The sequence below is a fragment of the Scyliorhinus torazame genome, chromosome 1 (genome assembly GCF_047496885.1).
Source record: "Scyliorhinus torazame isolate Kashiwa2021f chromosome 1, sScyTor2.1, whole genome shotgun sequence".
NCBI classification, from domain to species: domain Eukaryota; kingdom Metazoa; phylum Chordata; class Chondrichthyes; order Carcharhiniformes; family Scyliorhinidae; genus Scyliorhinus; species Scyliorhinus torazame.
In genome coordinates, this window is record NC_092707.1 from 257,594,178 (window position 1) to 257,609,168 (window position 14,991).

Sequence of the window (14,991 nt, forward strand, 5' to 3'; positions counted from 1 at the left end):
TTGGCCACCTCCGCGCTCCAGTCCTGGTATACGGACCTCTGCATTCTCCCACCTGATGCTCCGCTCCTTTTTTGCCCATCTTAGAACACACTCCCTGTCCACCAAGCGGTGGAACCGCACCAATACCGCCCGCGGAGGCTCGTTAGACTTGGGCCTACTCGGTGGGCCCCATCCAGCTCGAGGGGCCTATGGAAGGCACTTGCGCCCATCAACGTGTTCAGCATCGTGACCACATATGCTCCAGCATCCGACCCCTCCACTTCCTCCGGGAGACCCAGAATCCGCAGATTCTTCCTCCTCGACCAATTCTCCATGTCCTCGAACCTCTCCTGCCATTTCTTATGCAGCGCCTCGTGCGCCTCCACCTTCACCGCCAGGCCCAATATCCCGTCCTCATTCTCCGAGGCCTTCTGCTGCACCTCCCAGATCGCCGCCCCTTGGGCCTTCTGGGTCTCGACCAGCTTGTCGATCGAAGCCTTCATTGGCTCCATCAGCTCTGCTTTCAATTCCGTGAAGCAGCGCTTGAGAAACTCCTGCTGCTCTTGCGACCACTGCGCTCACGCTGCCTGGTCTCCACCCACCGCCATCTTGGCTTTCCTCCCTCGCACTTTTCGCTGCACCAGAATTGCTTTTTTCACCGCTCCACTCCTGGTCCAATCCATACAGTGCCGGGGAAATCGTACTGTCACCTTCCCACACTGGGAACCGTCGAACAAATGCAGCTGGGGCCCCACAAAAGAGCCGAAAAGTCAGTTTCTGGCGGGAGCTGCCGAACGTGCGACTTAGCTCAGCATAGCTGTAACCAGAAGTAGGCTCTGGCAATCATACGCACACTAACTCAGGCTTTTAACACTCATTGCACCAAATACCTACAATGATACCTACATTCATCACACTGTCCTGCTGTGGGACAGGACATACCCAGGAATGGTGATGGTGGTGTCTGGGACATGATTAGTTGAGTGTGACAATGTCAGGCTGATGCTTGACAAATCCGGGAGACAGCTCACCCAATCTTGGCACAAGCCCCCAGGTATTAGTAAGGAGGACTTTGCAGGGACACCGATCTGAGTTTGCCGTTGTCATTTCCCAAGATCAATGCCTGTTGGTCCATCCTACAGTCTATTTCCTTTTAGGCTTTTTTTTTCTTTATATAAATTTAGAGTACCCAATTATGTTTTTTCCAATTAAGGGGCAATTTTTAGTGTGGCCAATCCACCTACTCTGCACATCTTTGGTTTGTGGGGGTGAAACCCACGCAGACACGAGGAGAAAGTTCAAGCACCACACAGACAGTGACCCGGGGCCGGGATAGAACCTGGGTCTTCAGCAACGTAGGCAGCAGTGCTAACCACTGCGCCACCGTGCTGCCCTCTTTTTAGACTTTTAATCAACCTTTGTGCTGTGGGTAAGGGTGGCAGATTTTCCGAGTGAACCACATTGGTTTTACAGCAATTAATAGCTTCACCATTACTGAGACTAGCTTTTAATTCCAGATTTTCTTAGTTAAATTTAAATTCCATCAGCTGCTCTGGTGGGATCTGAACCTGTGTCCTCAGGCCCAGTGATAAAACCATGAAACCACTGCCTCCCGTGCTGAAGGTTTAATCTGTATTTCTGTCCTTCAGGTTAAATAAATTGGGAAATAGACCAATTCAAAATAACCATGGACTTTGGAAAAGGTTCAGGTCCTAGTGGCTTTTTCTTGTTTCACAGTTAACCAGAGAACTACTAAGGGTGGCACGGAGGCACATTGGTTAGCACTCCTGCCTCATGGCGCAGAGGACCCGGGTTCAATCCCGGTGTCACTGTCAGTGTGGAGTTTGCACGTTCTCCCTTTGTTTGCATGGGTCTCACCCCCACAACCCAAAGATGTGCAGGGTTGGTGGATTGACCACGCTAAATTGCCCCTTAATTGGGGAAAAAAATTGGGTACTCTAAATTTATTTTTTAAATCCCAGACAACTACTGTGAGAGGGCTGCAGTGTCAGCGTCGCTGTCTTTCAGATAAGGGTCTACCTGGAGAGTGGGCAGAAAAGGTACCATGTCACTATTTTACAGTGTCTTACAACACCAGGTTAAAGTCCAACAGGTTTGTTTCGATGTCACTCGCTTTCGGAGCACTGCACCTTCCTCAGGTGAATGAAGAGGTATGTTCCAGAAACATATATATAGACAAATTCAAAGATGCCAGACAATGCTTGGAATACGAGCATTAGCAGGTGATTAAATCTTTACAGATCCAGAGATGGGGTAACCCCAGGTTAAAGAGGTGTGAATTGTATCAAGCCAGGACAATTGGTAGGATTTCGCAGGCCAGATGGTGGGGGATGAATGTAATTCGACATGAATCCCAGGTCCCGGTTGAGGCCGCACTCATGTGTGCGGAACTTGGCTATAAGTTTCTGCTCGGCGATTCTGCGTTGTCGCGCGTCCTGAAGGCCGCTTACCCGGAGATCAGAGGCTGAATGCCCTTGACTGCTGAAGTGTTCCCCGACTGGAAGGGAACATTCCTGCCTGGTGATTGTTGCGCGATGTCCGTTCATTCGTTGTCGCAGCGTATGCATGGTCTCGCCAATGTACCACACTTCGGGACATCATTTCCTGCAGCGTATGAGGTAGAAAACGTTGGCCGAGTCGCACGTGTATGTACCGCGAACCTGGTGGGTGGTGTTCTCACATGTAATGGTGGTATCCATGTCGATGATCTGGCACGTCTTGCAGAGATTGCCATGGCAGGGTTGTGTGGTGTCGTGGTCACTGTTCTGAAGGCTGGGTAGTTTGCTGCAAACAATGGTTTGTTTGAGGTTGCGCGGTTGTTTGAAGAGATCTGCGGTGCGGCAACCGAAGAGGAAAGAGTCGAATTGGACCCCTCCGGAATGCCGCTGCCTTAGACTCGACATGTATGCTCAAGCCGCCAGGAGTCGCGTCAATGCCAGATTCATCAGTCGCATTCACAAGACAGCCCCGAACGTCACCCAAGCACAACGCAATGCCATCCGCGCTCTCAAGACCAACCACAGCATCATCATCAAACCAGCAGACAAAGGAGGGGCCACTGTCATACTGAACAGAACGGACTACTGCAAAGAAGTATACCGACAACTGAACAACCAAGAACACTACAGACAGTTACCCGCAGATCCGACCAAGGAACACATCCGCCAACTTAACAGACTGATCAAGACCTTGGATCCAGATCTTCAGAGCACCCTACGTGCTCTCATCCCACGTACTCCCCGCATTGGAGATCTCTACTGCCTCCCGAAAATACACAAGGCCAACACACCAGGCCGTCTTATTGTTCCAGGCAATGGGACCCTGTGTGAGAACCTCTCTGGCTACATCGAGGGCATCTTGAAACTCATCGTACAAGGTACGCCCAGCTTCTGTCACGACACGACGGACTTCCTACAGAAACTCAGCACCCATGGACCAGTTGAACCAGGAATATTCTTCGTCACAATGGACGTCTCGGCACTCTACACCAGCATTCCCCATGACGATGGCGTTGCTGCAACAGCCTCAGTACTCAACACCGACAACTGCCAATCTCCGGACGCAATTCTGCAACTCATCCGCTTCATTCTGGATCACAACGTCTTCACCTTCGACAACAAGTTCTTCATCCAGACGCACGGAACAGCCATGGGGACCAAAGTCGCACCCCAATACGCCAACATCTTCATGCACAAGTTTAAACAAGACCTACTCACCGCACAGGACCTTCAACCGACGTTATACACCAGATACATCAATGACATTTTTTTCCTTTGGACCCACGGTGAAGAATCACTGAAACGACTACACGATGACATTAATAAGTTCCATCCAACCATCAGACTCACCATGGACTACTCTCCAAAATCGGTTGCATTCTTGGACACACTCGTCTCCATCAAGAACTTTGCTTTACCGCAAACCCATGGATGACCTCACGATGCTCCACTTCTCCAGCTTCCACCCTAAACACATTAAATGTGGATGGCAGGGCAGGCAATAAGCAAAGAAATAACGGATGCATGTAGAAATGGTACAGCGGTTATCATGGGAGATTTTAATCTGCATATCGATTGGTTTAACCAGGTTGGTAAAGGCAGTCTTGAGGAGGAGTTTATAGAATGTGCCCGGGATAATTTCCTGGAACAGTATGTAATGGAACCTACAAGGGACCAAGCGGTCCTAGAACTGGTCCTGTGTAATGAGGCAGGATTGATTAATGATCTCATAGTTCGGGATCCTCTTGGAAGGAGCGACCACAATATGGTGGAATTTAAAATACAGTTGGAGGATGACAAGGTAAAATCAAACACTAGTGTTTTGTGCTTAAACAAAGGCGATTACAATGGGATGAGAGAAGAACTAGCTAAGGTAGACTGGGAGCAAAGACTTCATGGTGAAGCAGTTGAGGAACAGTGGAGAACCTTCCGAGCAATCTTTCACAGTGTTCAGAAAAGGTTCATACCGACAAAAAAGACGGTAGAAAGGGGAAAAATCGCCCGTGGATATCTAAGGAGGTGAGGGAGAGTACCAAATTGAAGGAAAAAACATACAAAGTGGCAAAAATTAGTGGGAGACTAGAGGACTGGGAAGTCTTTAGGGGACAACAGAAAGCTACTAAAAAAGCCATAAAGAAGAGTAAGGTAGACTATGAAAGTAAACTGGCTCAGAACATAAAAGCAGATAGTAAAAGCTTCTACAAATATATAAGACAAAAAAGAGTGGCTAAGGTAAATATTGGTCCTTTGGAAGATGAGAAGGGAGATTTAATAATAGGAGACGGGGAAATGGCTGAGGAGCTGAACAGGTTTTTTGGGTCAGCCTTCACAGTGGAGGACACAAATAACATGCTAGTGACTGATGGAAATAAAGATAAGAGAGGTGAGGACCTTGAGATGATTGTAATCACTAAGGAGGCAGTATTGGGCAAGGTAATGGGGCTAAAGGTAGACAAGTCTCCTGGCCCTGATGGGATGCATCCCAGAGTGTTAAAAGAGATGGCTAGGGAAATTGTAAACGCACTAGTGATAATTTATCAAAATTCACTAGACTCTGGGGTGGTCCCAGAGGATTGCAAAGTAGCAAACGTGACACCACTGTTTAAAAAAGGAGGTCGGCAGAAAGCGGGTAATTATAGGCCGGTAAGCTTAACTTCGGTTGTAGGGAAAATGCTGGAATCTATCATTAAGGAGGAAATAGCAGGGCACCTGGAGGGAAATTGTCCTATTGGGCAGACGCAGCATGGGTTCACAAAGGGTAGGTCGTGTCTGACTAATTTGGTAGAATTTTTTGAGGACGTTACCAGTGCAGTAGATAATGGGGAGCCAATGGATGTGGTATATCTGGATTTCCAGAAAGCTTTTGACAAGGTGCCACACAAAAGGTTGCTGCATAAACTAAAGATGCATGGCATTGAGGGTAAAGTGGTAGCATGGGTAGAGGATTGGTTAACTAACAGAAAGCAGAGAGTGGGGATAAATGGGTGTTTCTCTGGTTGGCAACCTGTAACTAGTGGGGTCCCTCAAGGATCAGTGTTGGGCCCGCAGTTGTTCACAATTTACATAGACGATTTGGAGTTGGGGACCAAGTGCAATGTGTCAAAGTTTGCAAACGACACTAAGATGAATGGTAAAGCAAAAAGTGCAGAGGATACCGGAAGCCTGCAGAAGGATTTGGATAGGTTAGGTGAATGGGCTAGGCTCTGGCAGATGGAATTCAATGTTGCCAAGTGTGAGGCTATCCATTTTGGGAGGAATAACAGCAGAATGGATTATTATTTAAACGGTAAGATGTTAAAACATGCTGCTGTGCAGAGGGACCTGGGTGTGCTGGTGCACGAGTCGCAAAAAGTTGGTGTGCAGGTGCAACAGGTGATTAAGAAGGCTAATCAAGTTTTGTCTTTCATTGCTAGAGGGATGGAGTTTAAGACTAGGGAGGTTATGCTGCAATTGTAGACGGTGTTGGTGAGGCCGCATCTGGAGTATTGTGTTCAGTTTTGGTCTCCTTACCTGAGAAATGACATATAGGCACTGGGGGGAGTGCAGAGGAGATTCACGAGGTTGATCCCAGAGTTGAGGGGATTAGATTATGACGAGAGATTGAGTAGACTGGGACTGTACTCATTGGAGTTTAGAAGGATGCGGGGGGGGATCTTATTGAAACATATAAAATTATGAAGAGAATAGATAGGATAGATGTGGGCAGGTTGTTTCCACTGGTCGGGGAAAGCAGAACTAGGGGGCATAGCCTCAAAATAAGGGGAAGTAGATTTAGGACGGACTGTAGGAGGAACTTCTTCACCCAAAGGGTTGTGAATCTCTGGAATTCCTTGCCCAGTGAAGCAATTGAGGCTCCTTCTTTAAACATTTTTAAGAAAAAGATAGATACCTTTCTAAAGAATAAAGGGATTCGGGGATATGGTGTACGGGCCGGAGAGTGGAGCTGAGTCCACAAAGATCAGCCATGATCTCATTAAATGGCGGAGCAGGCTCGAGGGGCCAGATGGCCTACTCCTGTTCCTAGTTCTTATGTTCTTAAAGAAGCTATCCCCTATGGACAAGCTCTCCGTAAACACAGGATCTGCTCAGACGAGGAGGAGCGTAACAGACATCTACAGACGTTGAAAGATGCCCTCGTACGAATGGGATATGGCGCTCGACTCATCGATTGACAGTTCCAACGCGCCACAGCAATAAAACGCACCGACCTCCTCAGAAGACAAACATGGGACACACCGACAGAATACCCTTCGTCGTCCAGTACTTTCCCGGAGCGGAGAAACTACAACATCTTCTTCAAAGCCTTCAACACGTCATCGATGAAGATGAACATCTTGCCAAGGTCATCCCCACACCCCCACTACTTGCCTTCAAACAACCGCGCAACCTCAAACAAACCATTGTTTGCAGCAAACTACCCAGCCTTCAGAACAGTGACCACGACACCACACAACCCTGCCATGGCAATCTCTGCAAGACGTGCCAGATCATCGACATGGATACCACCATTATACGTGAGAACACCACCCACCAGATACGCGGTACATACTCGTGCGACTCGGCCAACGTTGTCTACCTCATACGCTGCAGGAAAGGATGTCCCGAAGCGTGGTACATTGGCGAGACCATGCAGACGCTGCGACAACGAATGAACGGACATCGCGCGACAATCACCAGGCAGGAATGTTCCCTTCCAGTCGGGGAACACTTCAGCAGTCAAGGGCATTCAGCCTCTGATCTCCGGGTAAGCGTTCTCCAAGGCGGCCTTCAGGACGCGCAACAACGCAGAATCGCCGAGCAGAAACTTATAGCCAAGTTCCGCACACATGAGTGCGGCCTCAACCGGGACCTGAGATTCATGTCGCATTACATTCATTCCCCACCATCTGGCCTGCGAAATCCTCCCAACTGTCCTGGCTTGGTACAATTCACACCTCTTTAACCTGGGGTTAACCCATCTCTGGATCTGTAAAGATTTAATCACCTGCTAATGTTCGTCTTCCAAGCATTGTCTGGCATCTTTGAATCTGTCTATATATATTTCTGGAACATGCCTCTTCATTCACCTGAGGAAGGAGCAGTGCTCCGAACGCTCGTGACATCGAAACAAACCTGTTGGACTTGCATCTCCACATCATGGCTACTATTTTACAGGAGCAGGCCAGCACAGTATTCAACATTTAGCCCTCCAGCGATGATCTGGCCCTAACCACAAGGTTGTTTGTGGGATCTTACGTTGTGCAACTTGGCAGCGGCCGTTCCTCCACCCCAACAGTACTTATCCTGGTGGTAAAACACTTTGCGATGTTCTGAGGTCGTGAAAGGCGCCATATAAATGCATTTTATAAAAGTACTTAGTTCTTCTGTGTAGTCTATAGAAATGTTGATCATTGAATATGCATTTTTTCCCGGTATCTCTTCACTTTGTACAAGGCACAAATCTGTCTGTTTCAGAAACCGTCACTACATCTGTGGAAAGGAAGAGCTTTCTGGGAGAAGATGCTGTGAGAGGGAAGGGTTAACTGTCCTTCTGCAAGCGAGGTTAAAGTCAGTCACTATTTGTTGGCTGAATCACTGCTGCTCCGAGTGGATCTTCCTTCTCACAGGTCAGTGGGCGAGATTCCAGGAGGGGGCCGCGGGTTGGCTGCCGCCTCCATTCGCTGCGCAGGTCCCTCCCTGCGCGGCTTCTCATTGGCTCGGGGTAGGGTTTGGGTCAGGGAGGAGAGTGCTGGAGATTGACGATTGCAGCAGACAGCACGCTGCAGGGTCTGAGTGCGGACTGGAGAGGAGATTGCAGAGGGGAAACACTCAGAAAGGAGGGAAGCAAGCCAGACCCCAGGGGAGAGGTACACAGAGTCCAGCCTGACCCCCAGGGGAGAGGGACACAGGGTGCAGCCTGACCCCCAGGGGTGAGGGGCACAGAGTTCAGCCTGACCCCCAGGGGAGAGGTACACAGGCTCCAGCCTGACTCCCAGGGGAGAGGGACACAGGGTCCAGCCTGACCCCAGGGGGAGAGGGACACAGGGTCCAGCCTGACTCCCAGGGGGAGAGGGACACAGGGTCCAGCCTGACTCCCAGGGGGAGAGGGACACAGGGTCCAGCCTGACCCCAGGGGGCGAGGGACACAGGGTCCAGCCTGACCCCAGGGGGAGAGGGACACGGTCCAGCCTGACCCCAGGGGGAGAGGGGCACGGGGTCCAGCCTGACCCCAGGGGGAGAGGGAAACAGAGTTCAGCCTGACCCCAGGGGACGGTGACTGAGCAGGCGGACCAGGGGTAAGTGAGGGGGCGGTTGGTGAAGCGGGGCGCGTTTGCGGACACAGCCGGAACTTGTCGGTGTTTGGAGCCGCTCCCCGTTATTCGCCGTTACTCGAGTTAAACACTCAGCAAAGCCCAGAGATGGGAGCCGGCGTCTCGGCGCAGGAACCCGGGCACCTCCGCCCAGCCGAGAGCCCGAATGAAGAGGTGAGCGAGCAGGAGAGGCAGCGCACAGATGGGCCGGATGGCAGGGTGAGTGCATAACTAGCCTGAGGCTCATTCTGGGGGTGCGGAGATGGGGTGGGGAGGGGTGGGGAAGGGTGCACTCAGCCCAGTCAGACTTGGTCTTCTCTATCCTTCTACGTGCACTGTCAAACTACAAGTACCAAATCTGGTTTCCCGCCTCCCAATGGACCAACTCTCGGGGAATGAGGGTCACCTATCTCATCTATTCTCATACCCATCCCCCCCCCCCCCCATGTCTTTAAACTAAAGTTGTCCCAGGGGTTGGCTTCAAATCTAAACTTTGGTGTTTTTTAAACAAATGTTGGGAAAATGAATTATTGCAAATATCAGTACCTTTTCACCTTGGGGTTCTAAGTATTCCGATATTCCTGTCAACCTAAATCATTATTTTGAATGCTGCATTGGACAAGATCTCCGGAAACACCATCAGACTTTTCTGATCAGCTTCAGCCGAATGTGAACTTCAGGAGCACGGCTGTACTGTTGTGGGTGGGATATGGGGTTTCTTGTGTGTCAGAACCAGCTTATCTTGCTGTTGGCCCCGCTTTCCCCCTGGACAAGCGTGGTCATCCCCCGGGACAAGAAAATTAACCAACATCCCTGGTCAGGCCAGTGAATATAAAGCTTTTTCGTAAAAGAGTCTTTCCCAACCACAGAAAGGGGTGGTTTTAATTGCTGCTCAGGCAGACTGGATAGAATTACGAAGGATCTGTTACCATATTGGGAGTTCATTGTCGAGCAAGGAGGCACGTGAATGAGAGGGCGAGGTCTGTAGGCAAACGTTTTGGAGCCACTATTTGCTACTAGGAGTAGCAAATGCTGCAACAAACCTGTACTGTGTATATATGGCTCTCTTCCCTCATCCCAAGTTATAAATGTAAAGCCGAGTCCTCCATTTTTTTTATGGTTGGGGGGGGGGCGGGTGAAGATGGGGAAAGAATCGCAATCCACATCTTGCCAATTGGAGTAAGTTCCTATTATCCCTACTCTTGTCTCCGACTTTCCAACCAATGCCATAAATGCCAATTTCAGTGGGTGGAAGGAAGCTACTCAGATTAATTGGCTGTGGGTGATAGATTAAGCAGTGTGTGTAGGAGGAATAAGGATGTGTCACTGAGATGAAGTAAGGCAGGAGGAGGCTTGTCTGGAGCATAGTAATTGGCTAGTTGGGCAAAAAAAATGGCCGATCTCTGTGACTAATGAAATGAAAATCACTTATTGTCACAAGTAGGCTTCAAATGAAGTTACTGTGAGATGCCCCTAGTTGCCACATTCTCCGGCGCCTGTTCGGGGAGGCCGGTACGGGAATTGAACTGTGCTGCTGGCCTGCCTTGGTCTGCTTTAAACGCCAGCTCTTTAGCCCTGTGCTAAACCAGCCCCTGAATATGAATATAAACACATTTTGTTCTATTCTTGGAACACATTATTTATAAAGAGTGGTATGTGGGGGGTGTGATGAAGAATAATGCCTGACGGGTGCTGAAGTAGCTTCATTCAACTTTTATTGAGCAATGTAAAGTGGAGCTCTAGGAGTATCAGAGGCAAGATGGGGAGTGGAACTGTAGGGTACCTGAAGGGTGCCTTAAAAATTACTATAAGGTTAAGATAAATGAGGATCGAAAAGCTCTGATGGTATACACATCTCAAATGAGAAAGCAGAAGCTCAAATTATATTATCATTTTTTAAAAAAACTCCTTGGAAATGGGAACTGCGCAGAAAAACCTGAGGGGTAGAGGAATTACTCATCCAGAAAAGTGGATATTTGGATCAGGAAATTACAGACCTATTTGTTTTACCTGGGTCAAGAGTAACTGCCTGAGATTGGTAAATATATTGAATGTTAAACAGTTAATTAGATCAATGACCTTCCATCGGAATGGGAAGGTGCTGGAGAATCCTTTTATCTCCATTAGGTCAGCCCTCCATCATCGCTCAAAATACAAGCTAACATTTTAAACCTGGGTCTGATTCTAATGACTCTATGCTGCATCTCTTCGAAGACTGTCCTTCGAGGTGTGTTGCCCAAACCTGTATGCAGTACAACGGATGGAGCTCTGACCAAATTGTATACAACTGAGCACTTCCTAACCCCTACTAATTTCCTCAAGATTTCCATTCAAGGTTTTCATAGAATTGTAGAAGGAGGCCATTCGGCCCATCAAGCCTGCACCGGCTCTTGAAAGAGCACCCCACTTGATTACTTTCTGTCCCTGTGCACTAGCTTTTAATTGATTTCTGTACCTGGGCACCCATATTTATTTATTCCTCCACAGTTTGCTGATTAAAATAGAAGATTTGTTAAACAGAGGATGATAGTAGGAGAACTTGGGGTGATGGAATGGGCCATGCAGAGAGATGGATAATGCATGTTTGGTGAGGGGGGGGCATGAATATTGAGACTGTTAACTGTGAATGATCTCTGGGAATCTTCATGAAAGTTTAGAGTACCCAATTCATTTTTTCCAATCAAGGGGCAATTTAGCGTGGTCAATCCACCTACCCTGCACATCTTTGGGTTGTGGGGGCGAAACCCACGCAAACACAGGGAGAATGTGCAAACTCCACACGGACAGTGACCCAGAGCGGGGATCGAACCTGGGACCTCGGTGCTGTGAGGCAGCAGTGCTCACCCACTGTGCCACTGTGCTGCCCATGGAGTTCTAATGTTGACAGTTCAGGTGCAAACGGTCTAAGAGCAAATTGGATTTGATGTACTTTGGGATGGTGGAGACTTCCAATTTATAGAGGCTGTTATTCTGTCGATGTGATATTCCAAAACATCTGACTGACTGGCTTGTGATGCTTGGCCCATGTCCTAGCCAAATTTTGCACAGCAAGATCCCAAAATAGAACAGTCCACCTTTATCGTATCTCTCCGCTTGATGGTCATTTTATAAGTTCATAAGATATAGGAGCAGAATTAGGTAATTTGGCCCATTGAGTCTGCTCTGCCATTAAATCATGGCTGATCTCATCCTGGCCTTAACTCCACCGTTATGCCTGTTCTCTGTAACCTTTCAACCCATTACCAATTAAAAATCTGTCTAACTCGTCCAAATTGAATTAATTATTTTGAAGTGTATCTTGTTGTGTTGACAAATGTGACAGCCATTTTGGGCACAGCAACTTCCTCTTTATGGAGGAATGTTGCCCAGGACACTTAGGAGAACTTGGTGAATCCTCTTGAAAGGTTACAATTGGTTTAATGTCACATCCAAAGATAGAACACCCTCAACTTTCAGCTAAGATGGGGCTGCATGGTGGCGCAGTGGTAGCACTGCAGTCTCACAGTGCCGAGGTCCCTGGTTCGAACCCCGCTCTGGGTCACTGTCCGTGTGGAGTTTGCACATTCTCCCTGTGTTTGCGTGGGTTTCGCCCCCACAACCCAAAGATGTGCAAGGTAGGTGGATTGAACACGCTTAATTGGAAAAAATGAATTGGGTACTCTAAATTTATTTAAAAATAACTTTCAGCCAAGATTCTGAGACCAACCATCTTCTGAGGCAAGATTTCTAATAAATCCACCTTGTGAAGGTAGCTGTACAAACTGGATCAGATTGAATTCCCCCACCCTCTTTGGTTCAATGAAAGACTAGATAGAAGGAAACTTCACAGGTAACCATTCTCTCTCCCGGTTAGGTGAAATGTATTTTTCTTTAACTGTGGTCTTTGTTCAAAAGACTTGTGGGTGGGCTGGGATTTTTTAGTTTAACTGTTTTGTGATACATTACGAGTAACTATGGGCTTCGAAGCATGGGGCCCGAATAGGGTGAAGGCTATTTCTTCCCTTTCAATAGCAATAGCTTGCATAGTAAAACAACCCAAGGTACTTCACAGGAAGTGTTATTAGACATAATTTGACACAACCACTTAAAGTGCAGTTAGGACTGATGACCAATAACTTAGATAAAGAGATATGTTTTATAGAGTGTCATTAAGGAGGAGAGAGGTTTGCCGAGGGAATGCCAGAGTTTAGGACTTAGGCTGACAACGAAGGAGTTAAGGAAAGTTGATGTGTTGGGGGGCGAAACCCCCACAAACACTGGGAGAATGTGCAAACTCCACACTGACAGTGACCCAGAGCCAGGATTGAACCTGGGACCTTGGCGCTGTGAGGCACCTGTGCTAACCACCACCATCTTTTATAACATGGTGTGACTAGTGCAGCTTTCCATCAGGTGCTTTCGTTGCCTCTTTTATTGTACCTGTACAATGTCTGAATCTTATTGAGACTTGATGTGGGAGAGACCATCCATTTGATTGTGCCTCGGTGGCGGGGTGTTAATCCTGATCTTTCAAGGGGCGAACTGCTTTCGATGTGGCTAATGGTTTGTTGTTGATTTTAAAGTTCTGGTTTTCCCCCCTTAATGGTGACATGGCCAGGGTGGCATGGTGGCGCAGTTGTTAGCGCTACTTGCCTACAGCGCTGAGGATTCGGGTTCGAACCTGGCCCTGGCTCACTGTCTGTGTGGAATTTGAGGATTCTCCCCCAGGTCTGCGTGGGCTTCAGCCCCACAACCCAAAGATGTGCAGGTTAGCTGGATTGGCCACGCTAAATTGCCCTTAATCGAAAAAAATAAATAATTGGGTACTCTAAATTTATTTTAAAAAATGAAAAACAATGGTGACCTGGCTGGAGATCTTTAAAGTTATGAATGGTTCAATAAGGTAGATGTAATGAAACTTCCATTTCTGGGAAATCCAAAATGAGGGTAGATAAATAGAATAGTAAGAAGTCTTAACACCATTAACCTGGTATTGTCTGTGCCCACCCCAGTCTAACGGCAGCATTTCCACATCATAAATGGAATATAATCATAAGAATGCTTGCATCCTAGAAGACCATTCTGCCTGTCGCGTCCACGCCAGCTCTCTGCAAGAGCCAGTCCCACTCTCCTATCTCTTTCCCCCACCCCAGAGCCCTGGGTCATTGCTGACCTGTGACTTAACTCCACACACCCACTTTTTCTCCATACCCCTTCTTACCTGTCTACAACATATCTATCGATCTAATTTAAAATGAACATTTGGCCTTGCATCAAATGATGATTGTGGAATTGTAGAATAAGTGTTCCTCAAGTGCTTACCATCCTTTTGTTGTGTAGAAGTGTTTTATAAAAGAGAAATTTATTTCCTTCAGTGGTTAGAATATGAAACTGATATCACATCGATGTGGTTGAGGTGAATAGCTTGGAAACATAAAGGAATAATATAATATGTTGATAGGGTTAGGATGAGAGCGACTTGTTATGGAGCATAATCACTATTACAGTCTTACAGGGCTGTATGGTGTGTTCCTGTGCTGTTAAAATACCGAAAGTTATAAGACTGAAAGGCTGCCTTGTACGGTGGATCGATAAGTGTCTATCTTATCTATTCTTCCCTGCCTGACCAGCCCCTTCTCTGCAAAGGACTTTGGAGTTGAGTCAAATGGTTGCTGCAGTATAGGGGCTTTCAGTTTTGCCATATGTCAGGGGAGAGCTTGATTTCTGAGAGTGGCCACAATTTATTAAATAAAATAAAATAAAATTAGCCATTCACAGCCCAAATTCTTTTAGTATGAATGTGGACGTTCTCATGACCCTTCCCCTTCTCCCTTTTCACCCTTGCTCCCCTGGGAGCAAAGAGGAAGGAAGAAATTAAAACACCCATTTCTCTCTCTCTCTGATTGGGGTTCTCCGTATCTTCACTTTACAAATCAGTGCAGTTTGCGGTACAACAGCTGGTATAGCTTGAAATCTGTAACCGCTCCTTGCTTGGATTCAGTGAATAGATGGAGTTTAGTCTGATCCTTGCAAAGCACTGTTAACGAATAAAGGTGGTTGAAACGGATAGCATTTAAGGAAGCCTTGTTGTTTATTTGTAGGAGAAAGGGAAGGGACAATGGAGGTAATTGGAGTGGGAGAAGACTTGTGTGGAGTTTGAACATCAGCATGTTTATTGCTGTTCCTAAGATTTGAACTGAGTGATTAGCTTTAAAAGCACGAAC

At 47.5% G+C, this 14,991-nt stretch overlaps 1 protein-coding gene across 5 annotated transcripts in view; it reads left to right on the top strand.

Moving 5' to 3' along the window:
- Positions 1–8,233: 8,233 nt before the first annotated feature.
- akap12b (A kinase (PRKA) anchor protein 12b) overlaps positions 8,234–14,991 on the top strand; it is a 119,673-nt gene continuing 112,915 nt past the window's right edge. For 3 of the 5 annotated variants that reach the window (XM_072504970.1, XM_072504979.1, XM_072504988.1), the window contains exon 1: positions 8,248–9,007. In XM_072504970.1, the coding sequence (XP_072361071.1) occupies positions 8,897–9,007 (111 nt within the window). In that variant the 5' untranslated portion in view covers positions 8,248–8,896. Of the gene's footprint in view, positions 9,008–14,991 lie in introns of all 5 variants that reach the window. The other 2 variants (XM_072505010.1, XM_072505019.1) reach the window with 1 other exon arrangement.